The sequence below is a fragment of the Otolemur garnettii genome, unplaced genomic scaffold (genome assembly GCF_000181295.1).
Source record: "Otolemur garnettii isolate 467f Iridium unplaced genomic scaffold, OtoGar3 scaffold00014, whole genome shotgun sequence".
NCBI classification, from domain to species: Eukaryota; Metazoa; Chordata; class Mammalia; order Primates; family Galagidae; genus Otolemur; species Otolemur garnettii.
Genome location: NW_003852409.1, coordinates 31,073,870 through 31,087,330, shown reverse-complemented (window position 1 = coordinate 31,087,330; position 13,461 = coordinate 31,073,870). Strand labels below are relative to the sequence as shown.

Here is a 13,461-nt window from a genome sequence, read left to right as displayed (position 1 = left end):
TCAAACTCAAGCCTGCGTGAACACAGAACTTCTACATAAGCACAAAGCCACACACCTCCCTCATGAAGCCAGCTGACCTCAGAGAAGATAAGGGGAGAGAATCTGGTGATCTCTTCCTTCTTTGCTGACCTGGCCAATCCTATCTACTACCACTCAAACAGGCTGAGTGTTTCCCATAGATCAGCTCCTGCCCAATAACCAGTACTCACAGGGCTCCTCCTGTCCAGGTAAGGTGACTTGATGTTTCTTTACACCGTCAAACAGGAGCTCTGCACCACCTCTGCAAAGAAAGGAAGGCCGAAGAAAAAGATAGCTAGGTGAGCTCCTGCAAACAGTAGGAGGTAACTGAAACTGAAAACTGACGACAGGGTTGGTAGTGGAAGCCCAAGAGATGAAGATACCAAGGCTTAGGAACACCTTGAATACTAGTCATCAATTGCCAAATGTGACCTCCATATGTGGCAAAGTAGGATGTAAACAACTTTTACTAGTAATCAAGTACCCAAACTTGCAGATTCTCATTTTGTACCCTTCTGCCTTCTGGAGACGCAACTTAGCACTTAGGTGCAGACAAAGGCTTTGGAGCTGTCTGCCCCAAGGTAAAGACTAGCCTCTACCTCTCCCTCAGAGTGAGACCTTGGGCATTTGACAAAATCTTTTTTTCCTTTGAGACAGAACCTCAAGCTGTCCCTCTGGGTAGAGTGCTGTAACATCACAGCTCAGAGCAACCTCCAACTCCTGGGCTCAAGTGAGTCTTCTGCCTCAGCCTCCTGCCACAACGCCCGGCTATTTTTTGGTTGCGGCCGTCATTGTTGTTTTGGCAGGCCCAGGCTGGATTTGAACCCGCCACCTTAGGTTTATGTGGCTGGTGCCTTAGCCACTTGAGCCACAGGTGCTGAGCTGACAAAATCTTAAGCCTCAGTCTTTCCATCTGCAAAAATATTGAGATGCCAGGTTTCCTCTAGCAAGATGAGGGTTTGAAATGTTCCTGCCTAGGCTACCCTGCTGCCAGCCTAGTGCAGGAGGCTGACAGAGTCCACTGGGCCTAGACAAGCAGACCAAAGCCTAGAGGTTCAACGACTTGTCAAGGTCAAATAGTGTCTGAACTAGAATTTGAATCTACCAGTATCCTTGGCAGAAACAAACAGGACTCTTCAAAGGATAGAAAGCCCCTTGAGGGCAGAGTTTGGTTCGTTTGTGTCCCAGAACCTGGACAAGGGAAGAAGGGGACAGCAGAGACGCTTAGAGCCGAGTCTAGAAGCTGAGGTTTCTGAGGCAGGCCCCAGGGCTCTTTCAGTGCCTCTTGATCTCATCTCAGACTTCATGGGCCTTAACTGAAAAGGTCTTAACAGACTTTTGATGGATATGATGTCTTTCTCCCTAACACCCATTCTCAATTTTAGGGAACAGAGACATCCTAAGACAGCCCACTGGGAGGCAAAGGCAAAGGCAAGGCAAGTATTGTCATGAGGGAAACATGGGGCGACTGTCATCCAAACAAGATCATGCTTTGTTGATGCAGAAATGTAGAGGGGGAGAGGAGGCCCATCTGTGGCTGTGCACAGGGCCATTTCAGCTGCAAGCCCGCACAGAGCCTCCATTTATTTCCTTCCAAGAGCTTAGTTTTCTCCTGGGTGGGGGTTGGCACATGTAGCAGCTGGGGTGGGGGAGGGTGACAGGCAAGGGGCTCAGGAGTTGGGTTAGAGAAGAGGGACGAGAACTGGAAGCACTGGGACTCAGGCAAACAACCAAGAGTGGCCAAACCTGGTGGTGCCAGGCTCAGAGGCTGAGGCTGTTTTTCCTTTACAAATGGATAAAGGGAGAACCACTCTGGCTCAGAGTAACCCTTCATAGCTGAATTCTCTGGCCCTCAAGGGAGGGGTTGGCATTTCTCCTGTCAACACATCTGGAGTGGGGGAAGTTTCATGCCCAGCCTCTGGAATGATGCAAGGAGGCAGACAAGGGGCTGTTTTGGCCCCAGAGATACCCATGGTCAGGCCCTATTATGTCTAGATATCAATAAGATTTGCTAGTCAAATTCAACTAAGATACCTCTATCTTTCTCCTACCCTCCAATTGTTGGTGGATGTGTTTGTGAATACCAATGACAGGTATAGACATTCCCCAAACCGCTTTTACTTTTTCTACTTCACCTTCATCTTTTTGTTGTGTGTGCCTGTGTATATGTTGTTTATTTCCCCTCCAGCAGAAGGACTGAAAGCTCTTGCCTAAAATAGGGTCTGGCATATAGCAGGCATTCAACAAATATATGCCAAATGAATACAAATGTCCATTTCTCCCACTTCTTTGTCTCATGGCATTCCCCCACTTTGCCAATACTTCCCCAACTCAGGAAGAAAGAAAAAGGATGGAACAGAGGGAAGCCCACATCTGGGTCCTTACAAGATGGACCACAGAACACAAAATACCCCTGTGTGTTGAACTCTGTGTGTCCTGAGCAAATGCTCTTCTAAGGACAGTTCAGGAGGTAAGAAAAAAGATGGCAGAACTGCTCACTGTCAAGAGGGAGAAAGATGCAGGCACCTTCTAGAGGGTCTACAGAAGAGCTGTTGGGGGCCAGATATGGCGACTCATGTCTGTAATCCTAGCACTTTGGGAGGCAGCACTCTTGAAAACCAGCCTGGGCACTAGAAAGATCCTGTCTCTACATGAAGTAAATAAAAACTTAGCTGGGCCTGGTGGTGCACACCCGTAGTCCCAGCTACTTGGGAGGCTGAGACAGAAGGATTCCTTGAGCCAGGAGTTTGAGGTGGCAGTGAAGTATTATGGTGACACTGCACTCTAGCCTGGGCATCAGAGAGAGACCCCTGTTGCCACACCAAAAAAAAGAGGAGAAGAAGGAGGAAGAAACAGGAAGAAGGAGAAAGAGAGGAAAAAGGAGGATAAAAGAGGAGGAGGAGGTGCAGCAGCATCAAGAGGTGGTGGCCAAGGGGACATCTGTTCTCAGGGGGAAGAGACAAGGTCCTAACATACACTTACAGTATCAGAGTAGGAGTGAGGCCACTCAGGGACAAAAGGAAAAAAAAAAGATGGGCATGGCAACCTTTTTGCAAAATCTGCTCAGGTTCAGAGTTAAGGGCAAAGCATGTTTGCTAAGAAACATAGGAAATAAAAGAAAAGTCAGGGGGCAAAAACTTGCACTGGGACAAAGACAAAGAGAGAAGGGATGACCTGTGTTTGGCATCACCTGGAGCATTCTTGGTTGAGAAGCTGCAGTTTTCACAAATCACTGTGGTGTGGGTAGAAGTGGTAGGAGGTGGGTAGGTGGATGGAGGAATACTGTCCTACCTATGGGACTCGCTATTGCTCTTGGAAGTAAGGGGCCAGAAAAAAGAAAATTATGCTGATATGAAAGGTCTGAAGGGCAAGAGCCATATCTTCCTTATACAACTTCCCCAGTTACCAACATAGTGCCCAGCAGACAGAAGACATCTCTGAGGAGAAAATACCATTATTGATTCAGTGAGAATGAAAGGCAAGTTGACTGTAGATAAATCTAGATAAATCTTAACACTGGCAGTGTGAGGCTTCTCCCTTTCCAGCTCTGAGGCCTGTCAAATCAGCAGGGATCCTCCTAGAACTCCCAGGCTTTGAGGGAAATAGCTGGGCCAAGAGTCAGTGAGGCAAAATAGTTATAAGGTCCAGAACCAATAAAGTTCTAATTGGATCCAAGTGGTCAGACATATCAATTAAGATCCACTCAACAGTCATGAGTCTGTTCCCTTTCTAAGAGACAGAAATTCTGAACACTGTAGGGCATGGACAGAGTTCTATTTATCTTTGTATTCTCAGTGTCTGGCTCACTGCCTGGCACATGGTAGGCACTCAATAAATGACTGGTGAATGAACTACCCAATGAAGGAAAAACATGAAAGAAAATTGGGGCATCCAATGGGAGGAAAGGTATTTGGGCAGGTTTTAGATTCCCATCCCAGACTTTTCCTTTCACATAGACCTTGGCTTGTTTATCTTCACACACGCACACAGTCACATCTAATCCCAGCTTTTCCATATGACAGTGGAAACTATTCCAACCCATCTTTTAGGGCCTTTTTTTTTTTTTAATTTTGCCTTCTCTCTAAGCTCTGCAGTTTCTCTTGGCTTTGAAACTATGACAAACCTTCTGTTTGTAGAAGGGACAAGACAGTGACTTGAATAGACTTGTTCCTTGCTCTGTGTTTCCTCAGTTACTGTGTGTCCCAATTCCCTCATTTTATGCATACCATAGTGTCAGTGTTGGTCTCCCACACAGTGGTTTCTTATTTCCCCTACCCTACTCAAAATCTCTATCTGACTCAAAATCTGCAGAAGGCACTCAGCAAGTTTGCTAATTGTCCTGAAAGAGGCTCAGGTCTGTTTACCATCCCCAAGTCTTGGGAAAGAGAAAGAAAAGCGGCTCGTCCTGGCCACAGAGCCCATAAGAAACAAAATCCCAAGAACAGTGTAAACAGAAATTGTTGCCCGAAGGCAGAAAATGGGGTGAAGAGTAGAACTTCTAGGTTCTACCAAAGCTCAGATGCCAGATAGATGGGACTGATCAGAAACGGGACTGGTAAAGACATGGAGGATGCCTGCTAACCGTCACGCCAGTTGAATCATGCAAGGCGCAGGGCATCAAGGAGTATCCACAGAGCACTTCCTCGCCCACGTTTGCGCCTCTATTTCCAGACATACGGCCTCATTACCAAGAGAGTCTGAGCCTCTCAGACTCTCCGAGGTGGGTGGCGTTGTTCAAAGCAGGCATCGTGAGCCTCGACGATTCGGCCGTGTTAGGCCCCGAGAGAGGTAAGGGAGTTCCGGGACTGACGACTTCAATTCATCCCTACGGCGCCCCAGCTCTGTAACTCACCCGAATTCCACCTCCACTGACAAGGGCGCTGCCATGTTGGGGAAGCCAAGATCGCAGGAAACTCCCCTCAATTTCCGGCGCGCCCGCCCATTTCCGCTCACCACCCTGCGCGAGGCGGAAGGGGCGGTGCCCAGGGATCCCTCCACCTCCACTATTGGAGGGAGTTACGTGGGGGAGGGGCGGAGGAGAGATTGTCGCCGGAGCTGCGAGAGCCTGGGAGTTAATCCTTCTCCACCTTGCGCAGGTTGGGCTCTGTGAAACCAGGGTGGAAAGCGCATTGTATGGAGAAGAACCCCCAGCATCTTTGCGACGTCACTGTGAGCCACATTAGTGTTTATCTTGTGTTTCAAATCTCTTGGCAGGTAACACGCTGCTTGGGCGAGCCCCATCCACTCGTCCGGATTGAATTTATTCATCAGTGACTTCCAGACCTTTATTTCCGACCCAGAAATCTTTCCTGAGCTATCGACTCACCGGCCAACCTCCCCTTTCGATTTGATTTGGATGCCCCTCAACTCTCTAAAATCTCCCAATTTGAAAGCAGGGACTGGCTGACAGCAGCAGCTGTCCAAAGCACCTCTGTTGTGCCAGCAATGTTGGTCGGTACTGTGGATGTAGTGGTAAAGGTGATAGGCAAGGTTCCTGCCTAGAGAATTCAGAGGAACGGTTCTTAACCTGTGGGTCGGTCGCAGCATTAGGAAGGTTGAGAACCACTGACTTAGAGTGTCCTGGGCAGATTAAATGTAATCAAAGACACTTTTCGGCCAGGTGCGGTGGCTCCGGCCTGTAATCTTAGCACTCTGGGAGACCAAGGCGGGCAGATTGCTTGAGCTCAAGAGTTGTGACCAGCCTAAGCAAGAATGAGACCCCGTCTCTACTAAAAACAAACAAACAAAAAACCCCAAAAAACCTAGCCAGGTGTAATGGCGGGCACCTGTAGATCCAGGTGTTCCGAAGACAGAGGCAAGAGGATCTGTTGAGCCCAGGAGTTTGAGGTTGCTGTGAGCTATCATGATGCCAGGCACTCTACCCAGAGTGAGTAGAGCATGGTAGCATCAGTAGAGCATGGTAGCATAGCCTAGTGGTTAAGGACAGAATGAAATAATGGTTTATATTCCGGTCCTGTCACTTCCTAGCTGTGTCGTTGTGCAAGTCCTTTAACATCTTTGTGCCTCTATTTCCTCATCTATAAATGGGGATAATAGCCCAACCCCATAGGCTTGTAATGATGAATAATGAGATCTGACATAGTGCCTCTTTCTCTAAAACAGCCTCTCAGTGTTCTCTATCTCAAGCATACCACTACCACCCTCTGAAACACACAAGCAAGAAACCTTTGGACATTCTTAATTTTCTCCCTTCTCTCATGTCCAAGCAGTGACCAAATTAGAGTTAGTCTCCCTTTTAAGCTGACTTTGAATCTCCAGATTTTTCTTCCCCCTGCTCCTACTCCCAGCTTATCACCTCACTTGCTTCTCTGGCTTGCCTACCCACCCACCTCCACTCTGTCCTTGGCTTCATGGTATAATTCAACTCCATGGACATCTCTGAGCTCCTTCAATGTACCAGGCTTTGTTCCAGGACACTATTAAAATGAGGACAAATTAAAAGGCCTCACATTTACAGTGCCAGGTGAGTAGGCTACTTCCCCTCTGAAACTCAGTTTCCCCGATTTGTAAAGACGGTTTGGAACCAAATGATCCTCCTTTTAGCAAAAATATTCCAAGATTCTTCCACTGGACTCTTAGCTTCTTTAGGGCAGAAACTTTTCCTGATTGCTCTTTAATCATTAGCATGTAGTAAGGAGTTCTGTATATGTATGTATGTTCTGTATCTGGTACCGTAGGTGTTGGTTAAGTGCTGACTGAGTGAATAAATGAAGGATATCACTCTCCTGCTCAAAGTCATTTAGTGGATTACCTTTGCCAGCAAGATAAGGGCAGTCAGAGCTGTGTCTAATCTTTGATCCCAAACCCATGTCTACCAGCTAAATAGCCTCTGACCATGGGAACTGCTTCCCAGAGCTGGATGGAGTCCTTGGGGGCATTTGAAAGGCTTCATCCATTTCACATTTATTGAGCACCTATTAGTGCCAGGCCAGTGTTGGTGCTGAGAACATAATGGTGAACAAAACCAGAGTCCCTGCTCTTTTTTTTTTTTTTTTTTTTCAGACAGGAGCCTCAAGCTGTCCCCCTGGGTAGAGTGCCGTGGCATCTCAGCTCACAGCAACCTCCAACTCCTGGGCTCAAACGAGTCTCCTGCCTCCGCGTCCCAAGTAGCTGGGACCACAGGCGCCCGCCACAACGCCCGGCTATTTTTTTGGTTGCAGCCGTCATTGTTGTTTGGCGAGCCCGGACTGGATTCGAACCTGCCACCTTGGGTGTACATGGCTGGCGCCTTAGCCACTTGAGCCACAGGCGCTGAGCCGAGTCCCTGCTCTTCAGGGGCTGATGTTTTAAGAAGATTGGGAAGAAAATATGGATCACACAGTGCAGATTAGTGCTATGGAGGGGGAACCAGGTAGGCCTCTAACCCAGCCCTGGGATCAGAAAAGTCACAGAGAAGCCCAAGAGAGGGAGAAAGCATGTAGAAGGCCAAAGGCATTCTTTCCTCCCAGAACCTCAATAGGCAGGTGGTCCAGCCTCTGGCAAGTCAGTCCATTCCTTGGATGTCCAGCTCTCATAATACCCTTCCTTCCCCTGACTCCAGGCCTGTCCCCCTCAGCTCCTGGGTTAGTGAGAGTGCTAGCTTGAAATACTGTATTTGTTCAAAAAGTGTTTACTGAACATCCACTTTGCAACTGGCAGATGTTTTTTACATGTATTATCTCACAGGGACTGTTCATTATCCCTTTTCTAAATGAGAAGAGCAAGACTCAGAATGACCTGTTAGGCCTCAACCCCAGATGTTTGTGCTCTCAGGATCTCTTTCTATTTGCTGACCCTCACTGCCTCCCCTTGAATAGTCTTCCCCCAAGTGCCTTCCCTCAGGTCCACGCAGAAGAGGGGCTTGGGCCCCATCCCGTTTCCTCCAGTGGGCCAGGCCAAACCAGGCCGGCATAGGCCTCCATCCCCTCTGAAGCTCCTACAGAGACAAAGGCGGGGTCTGCAGGGCAGGGGAGAGCGCCAGTACCCCCCTGCCCGCTGCCCTTTGTCTTCCCGCCAGCTCCCCTCGCGCACCCTGGGAGGCTGGGAGGCGCCTCTCTCAGGCTTCCTCCTCCCATTCTTGTGCTAATTGGGTGTCAAGCTGAGATCAGTGAGAAAGAAATCCGCCCTGGCTCGGGTTAAACTGCCGCCAAAGGCCAGGGCTGAGCCAGAATATCATTAGGGAGGAAACTGGGCCCCCTCCTTGTATGGAGGGGTGGGCTGGCCATGCATTCAGGCCCCTTTGAAAGTCACCCGGTCCTCCCTCCCTTGCTGCAGCCTCAATGGGTCTCCTCAGAGGTATTTAACCTTCTTCCCAGGAACTGAAAGTGATATGCCACGCACTGGCTTGGGCAGCCACTTGCCTGTCCAGGATGTTAGAGGCTGGAAGGGGCCAGGCAGAGCAGACAGGTTGCAAGTGGGAACACTGAGACTCGGGGAAGGAGACTTTCCTCCTAGCTCTATCATTGACAGACTGCCTCTCTGAGCCTCACATTCCTCATCTGTGGAATAGGGATAAAAATCATACCTGCTTTGTTAAGATTTAATGGACTTGGCTCGGTGCCTGTGGCTCAAGTGGCTGGGGCGCCAGCCATATACACTTAGGGTGGCAGGTTCGAATCCATCCCGGGCCTGACAATGATGGCTGCAACTGAAAAAAAATAGCCAGGCGTTGTGGCGGGTGCCTGTGGTCCCAGCAACTTGGGAGCAGAGGCAGGAGACTCGCTTGAGCCCAGGATTTGGAGGTTGCTGTGAGCTATGCCATGGCACTCTACCCAGGGGGACAGCTTGAGGCTCTGTCTCCAAAAAAAAAGGATTTAATGGACTTTGCATAGAGCCTGGCCTGGCATGTAGTAAGTGCTCCATACATGGTAGAAGCACTCATTGGAGCTGTGAAGTATAATCGCCCTCAAAGGCATTGCTTCCCATAGCTTCCCTTAACTCCTCTCTACAGCAGCCCAGCAGCCTCGCGGCCCTGCACCCCAGGATTTTACTTGGTCCTACTGCCTCTGTCTGGAACACTGTTACTTGAAAGCCTTCCCTGAACTTGAGCGTCTCCACCCTCACCCCAGGGCACTGAGTTAGGTGCAGCTAAGGACACAGTTTTTGCCCTTCTCTCCACTCCCCCACCCCACCCCCGGGGACATTGGCTCCCTGAGAGCATATTTGGGGTCCTGATCTCTGTTTTGCTCTTAAGGCAGCTCAGTACCTCCAGAGAATACCCCCTGCAGATGAACTTAAGAGGTGCTCTGTAGGGCAACGCCTGTGGCTCAGGGGAGTAGGGTGCCAGCCCCATATGCCTGAGGTTGTGGGTTCAAATCCAGCCCCAGCCAAAACCTGCCCCCCCCATATATATATATATATATATATGAAGAGGTGCTCTGTAAAATTAGATTTTCTTTTTTTTTTTTTTTGAGACAGAGCCTCAAGGCCTCCTGGGCTCAAGCGAGTCTCCTGCCTCTGCTCCCAAGTAGCTGGGACCACAGGTGCCCCCAACGCCCAGCTATTTTTTGGTTGCAGCCATCATTGTTGTTTGGCGGGCCCGGGCTGGATTCGAACGCACCAGCTCAGGTGTACTAGCGCCAAAAAAAATGAGATTTTCATGCACAATTTCTCTGCATTTTCACATTGCAATCCCCAAGGGATTCCTTGACCTCCATTTACAGGAGAGGAAACTGAGGCTTAGCCTGGCAAATGGTAGAACTAGGATTTGGATACAGGGCTGGCTGACTCCAGAGCTGGATCGCTTCACCACCTCATACTGTGACTTTCTTCAACCTGGAAGATGGAATGGCCCCTCTCCAAGGCCTCCTCCTTCCCACTGTAGAGAACTTAACTACTGAGCACTAAAGACACCAAGCAGCACCTTAACCAAGTACAGGCCCTGGAAAGCTCAACCAAAGGCCCTCACAGGGTGGCCATGGGCGCCAGAGTTGGTACCTACTTGGGGCGGAGGTGGGACTTGCAGCCCCTTCCTGCTGCCCTCGGCTAAGTTCTAAGGGACAAACCCAGATACCCCAAGCTCTGGGCGCCCTCTGCTGACCACATACAGGCATGGCAGCCAGGCCTGCCATCCCCACACTCCCCTCAGTCATTTCCCCATTCCAGCCCTGGAGCCTCCCCCACCTTTATCTTAGTACAGACACCAGACACTATCTTTCACAGGTCACTCCACCAGGAGGTACCCCAGGCTTCTCAGCCTGGCCACCCTCCACCTGAACTGTCAGCTGCTGGCACAGGGTGTGGACAATCGGCTCCACAGGCATGCCTGGAATGGAAGTTCTAACTTCCTGTTGCCTCCTACACTAGGAGGCAGGGTGGTGCAGGAAGGGATCAGGGCTTGGGCTAGCATTCCAGCCACTACTACTTGGTGTGTGACCTTGGCCAAGTGACTCAAAATCTCCAAGTTCTAGTTCTTCCTTTGAAAGAGTCCATTTATAAAGACTTGTGGCTCGACGCCTATAGCTCAACCGGCTAAGGCGCCAGCCACGTACACCTAAGGTGGCGGGTTCGAATCCAGCCTGGACCTGCCAAACAACAATGACGGCTGCAACCAAAAAATGGCCGGGTGTTGTGGCGGGTGCCTGTGATCCTAGCTACTTGGGAGGCGGAGGCAGGAGACTCGCTTGAGCCCAGGAATTGGAGGTCGCTGTGAGCTGTAATGCCACGGCACTCTACCCAGGGGGACAGCTTGAGGCTGTCTCAAAAAAAAAAAAAAAAAAGACTTGTGATAAGGGATCAACAGAGGGGATCAAGGCCCAGGGCTTGCCTACTCTCTAGGGCTGTTCAGGAACTCCTTTCCAGCAGGCTTTCCACCTTGGGTGTGACTCCAGTGATGGGGCCTAGGAGACAGTTGGCTCTATTGTATTGCAGACTGTACAGCTGTTAAGACTGCTGCAGGAAGCTTTCCTGGACTGTGTCTGGGTAGGTCAGGCATTGCTCTGGCTTTCACAGCAACCAGTCTCCATCCTTCCAGCCACTAAACAATCAATGCATTGCAGAGGGGGTGGCAGAGTCTGAAATTAGGATCCTGCCCTAGCTTAGGGTTTCTCCTTGAAACCCTTCCTCATAATGGCTACCTTTAGCTTTTTTTTTAAGAGACAGTCTCACTTTGTTGCCCTTGGTAGAGTGCCATGGCGTCACAGTTCACAGCAACCTCCAACTCTTGGGCTTAGGTGATTCTCTTGTCTCAGCCTCCTTAGTAGATGGGACTACAGGCCCTCGCCACAATGCCCGGCTGGTCTTTTGTTTAGCAGGCCCAGGCCGGGTTCAAACCCACCAGGCCTGGATCATGTGGCTGGCACCCTAACCACTGAGCTACGAGTGCCCAGCTATAATACGCAGGTTGTTAAAAAGCTTGCTAGAGGGCGGCGCCTGTGGCTCAGTGAGTGAAGTACCAGCTCCCCACGTACCAAGGGTGGTGAGTTCAAACCTGGCCTCGGCCAAACTGCAACAAAAAAATAGCTGGGCGTTGTGGCAGGCACCTGAGTCTCAGCTACTCAGGAAGCTGAGGCAAGACAATCACTTAAGCCCAAGAGCTGGAGGTTGTAGTGAGCTGTGATGCTACAGCACTCTACCGAGGGTGACAGGGTGAGACTCTGTCTCTTAAAAAATCAGAACAAAAAAGCTTGCCAGACTCAGATGAGACCTGCCCCCATCTGAACTGCACATTGAGGGCAGTATCTATGGCATACCTACCTGCTGCATCCCTAAGTCCAGGTGAATGAATAAATGGAAAAAGTGAATGGGCTAGAGGGGCAGTAAGTGAAGCCCAAGAAGGCTGGGGGTGGGTGGCTCAGGTGGCTAGCACACACAGGTGAGGAGGAATCAAGGCAGAATTTATTGATCCCCAAGCCCCTCCCACATTCTTCTTCTCACAGCCAGGCTAGGACTGAGATGGAGGTGACATAGACCCACAAGGACAGAAAGGCCCTACCTGAGGGACAACCAGGCTGCCACCCAGGGAGAGGATGAGGGAGTGTGGAGAAACAAGGGGTGCTCTGTCCTGACCTGTTGCTGGAGGGGGCACCAGGGGCCACATTGGGGCTGTGTGTCCCCTCCTGAAGGTGGGTGAAGCTGAATGAACTTGGGCAGGTCTGGGGCCAGGATCCTCTTCAGCCATCTGATCAATGGCCACTACTAACCCTGCCCACTGTGTTGCTTTCCTGAGTCTGGAGACTTCTGCCCTGGTCCCATTTATAAGCTTCCTACCCTCTGGGGAGAGCTTGGTGACTCCTCTACCTCTCCTGCCCTGACCCAAGACATCATCCTGAGAAGGCCCTGTCAGTCTCAGCCTGGGAACCAGAGGGCCTGCCTAGTGCAGAAGACGTAACTTGGGACATGAGGCTTTCACAGAAAACCTCTGGAGGTGTGGGAGGTGGCAGTGAGTCACTTGGCAGTTTTGGAGGGAGGGGTCAGCACCTCAGGGTGGAGGTGCTGGGCCCTGCTTGCTTTGGTCTGGCATCATCCAGGACCCCTCTGGGGTGGAGCTCAGGGCTCTGGATCCAACATCTACTACCCCTCAGAGGGATGAAGTGGGAAATTCACAGCTTTTCTTCGCCTGCCTGGATGCGTGTGTAGGCCTCTTGGTCCAGTGGGACATAGAAGCCCTTCCGAGTGTCCAGGTAGAACAGGGGGTCTTTCACAATAGCCGGATTAAAGCCCTCCTTTCGCAGCTCTGTCTTCTGGAACTTGTAGGTCCCTGGGGAATGGGGAAGAAGACTTAGGACAGTTCAGGGCAGTGACCTGAGCTCCCAGGAACCTTGCTGCCACTGCTGGAGAAGGACCAAATAAAGGGCTGGAGAGAGAACAGGAGGAAAGTGTGGGAGAAGGAGGCGCTGCACTTTTAAGTTTACAAAGAATGCTCCATCCGCTACCTCATGTACTTCAGTCTTAGAGCAGCCGTGGCAAAGCAGAGGTGGGGACAGGAACAGCTATGTTACCTACCCACACTCATTTTGCAAATGGGCAAAGTGAGACCCAGAGAAGGGAATGACAGCAGGGAGGGGGACCAGAACATGTATCTCCTGACTTGAGGACTCTCTTTATACTGGGTGCAAGTATGATCTCACTTTATAAGATGCACATGCTTTTTTTGTTTTTGTTCTTTTTTGCAGTTTTTGGCCAGGGCTGGGTTTGAACCCGCCACCTCTGGCACGTGGGTCTGACGCCCTACTCCTTTGAGCCACAGACGCTGCCCGATGCACATGCTTTTAAATTTTAACATCTCTGAGATAGGCTCGGCACCCATAGCTCAGTACTTAGGGCTCTGGTCACATACACTGGAGCTGGTGAGTTCAAATCTGACCCGGGCCTGCCAAACAACTACAAAAAGAAAAAAAAAAGCCAGGTGTTATGGAGGACAGCTGTAGTCCCAGCTACTTGGGAGGCTGATGCAAGAGAAGCGCTTAAGAGTTGAGATTGTTACAAGCTGAGCTGTGATGCCAC

The 13,461-nt window shown here is 50.4% G+C and overlaps 2 protein-coding genes across 4 annotated transcripts in view; both read right to left on the bottom strand.

The window, feature by feature from the left end:
* The window catches only part of URM1 (ubiquitin related modifier 1), a 22,384-nt gene extending 17,422 nt beyond the window's left edge, over nt 1–4,962 (bottom strand). Inside the window, exons 1-2 of the mRNA XM_012802436.2 lie at nt 4,871–4,962; nt 210–280 (exon numbers count right to left, since the gene is read on the bottom strand). Coding sequence (XP_012657890.1) covers nt 210–280; nt 4,871–4,905 — 106 coding nt within the window. The 5' untranslated portion in view covers nt 4,906–4,962. The remainder of the gene's footprint in view (nt 1–209; nt 281–4,870) is intronic.
* A 6,869-nt stretch (nt 4,963–11,831) lies between these two features.
* Nucleotides 11,832–13,461, bottom strand: part of SLC27A4 (solute carrier family 27 member 4) — a 19,287-nt gene continuing 17,657 nt past the window's right edge. For all 3 annotated transcript variants that reach the window (XR_002772164.1, XM_023510533.1, XM_012802435.2), the window contains one exon: nt 11,832–12,715. Coding sequence is in view for 2 of the 3 variants with exons in the window: in XM_023510533.1 (XP_023366301.1) it covers nt 12,558–12,715 (158 nt within the window). In the remaining variant the exon portion in view is untranslated. The remainder of the gene's footprint in view (nt 12,716–13,461) is intronic.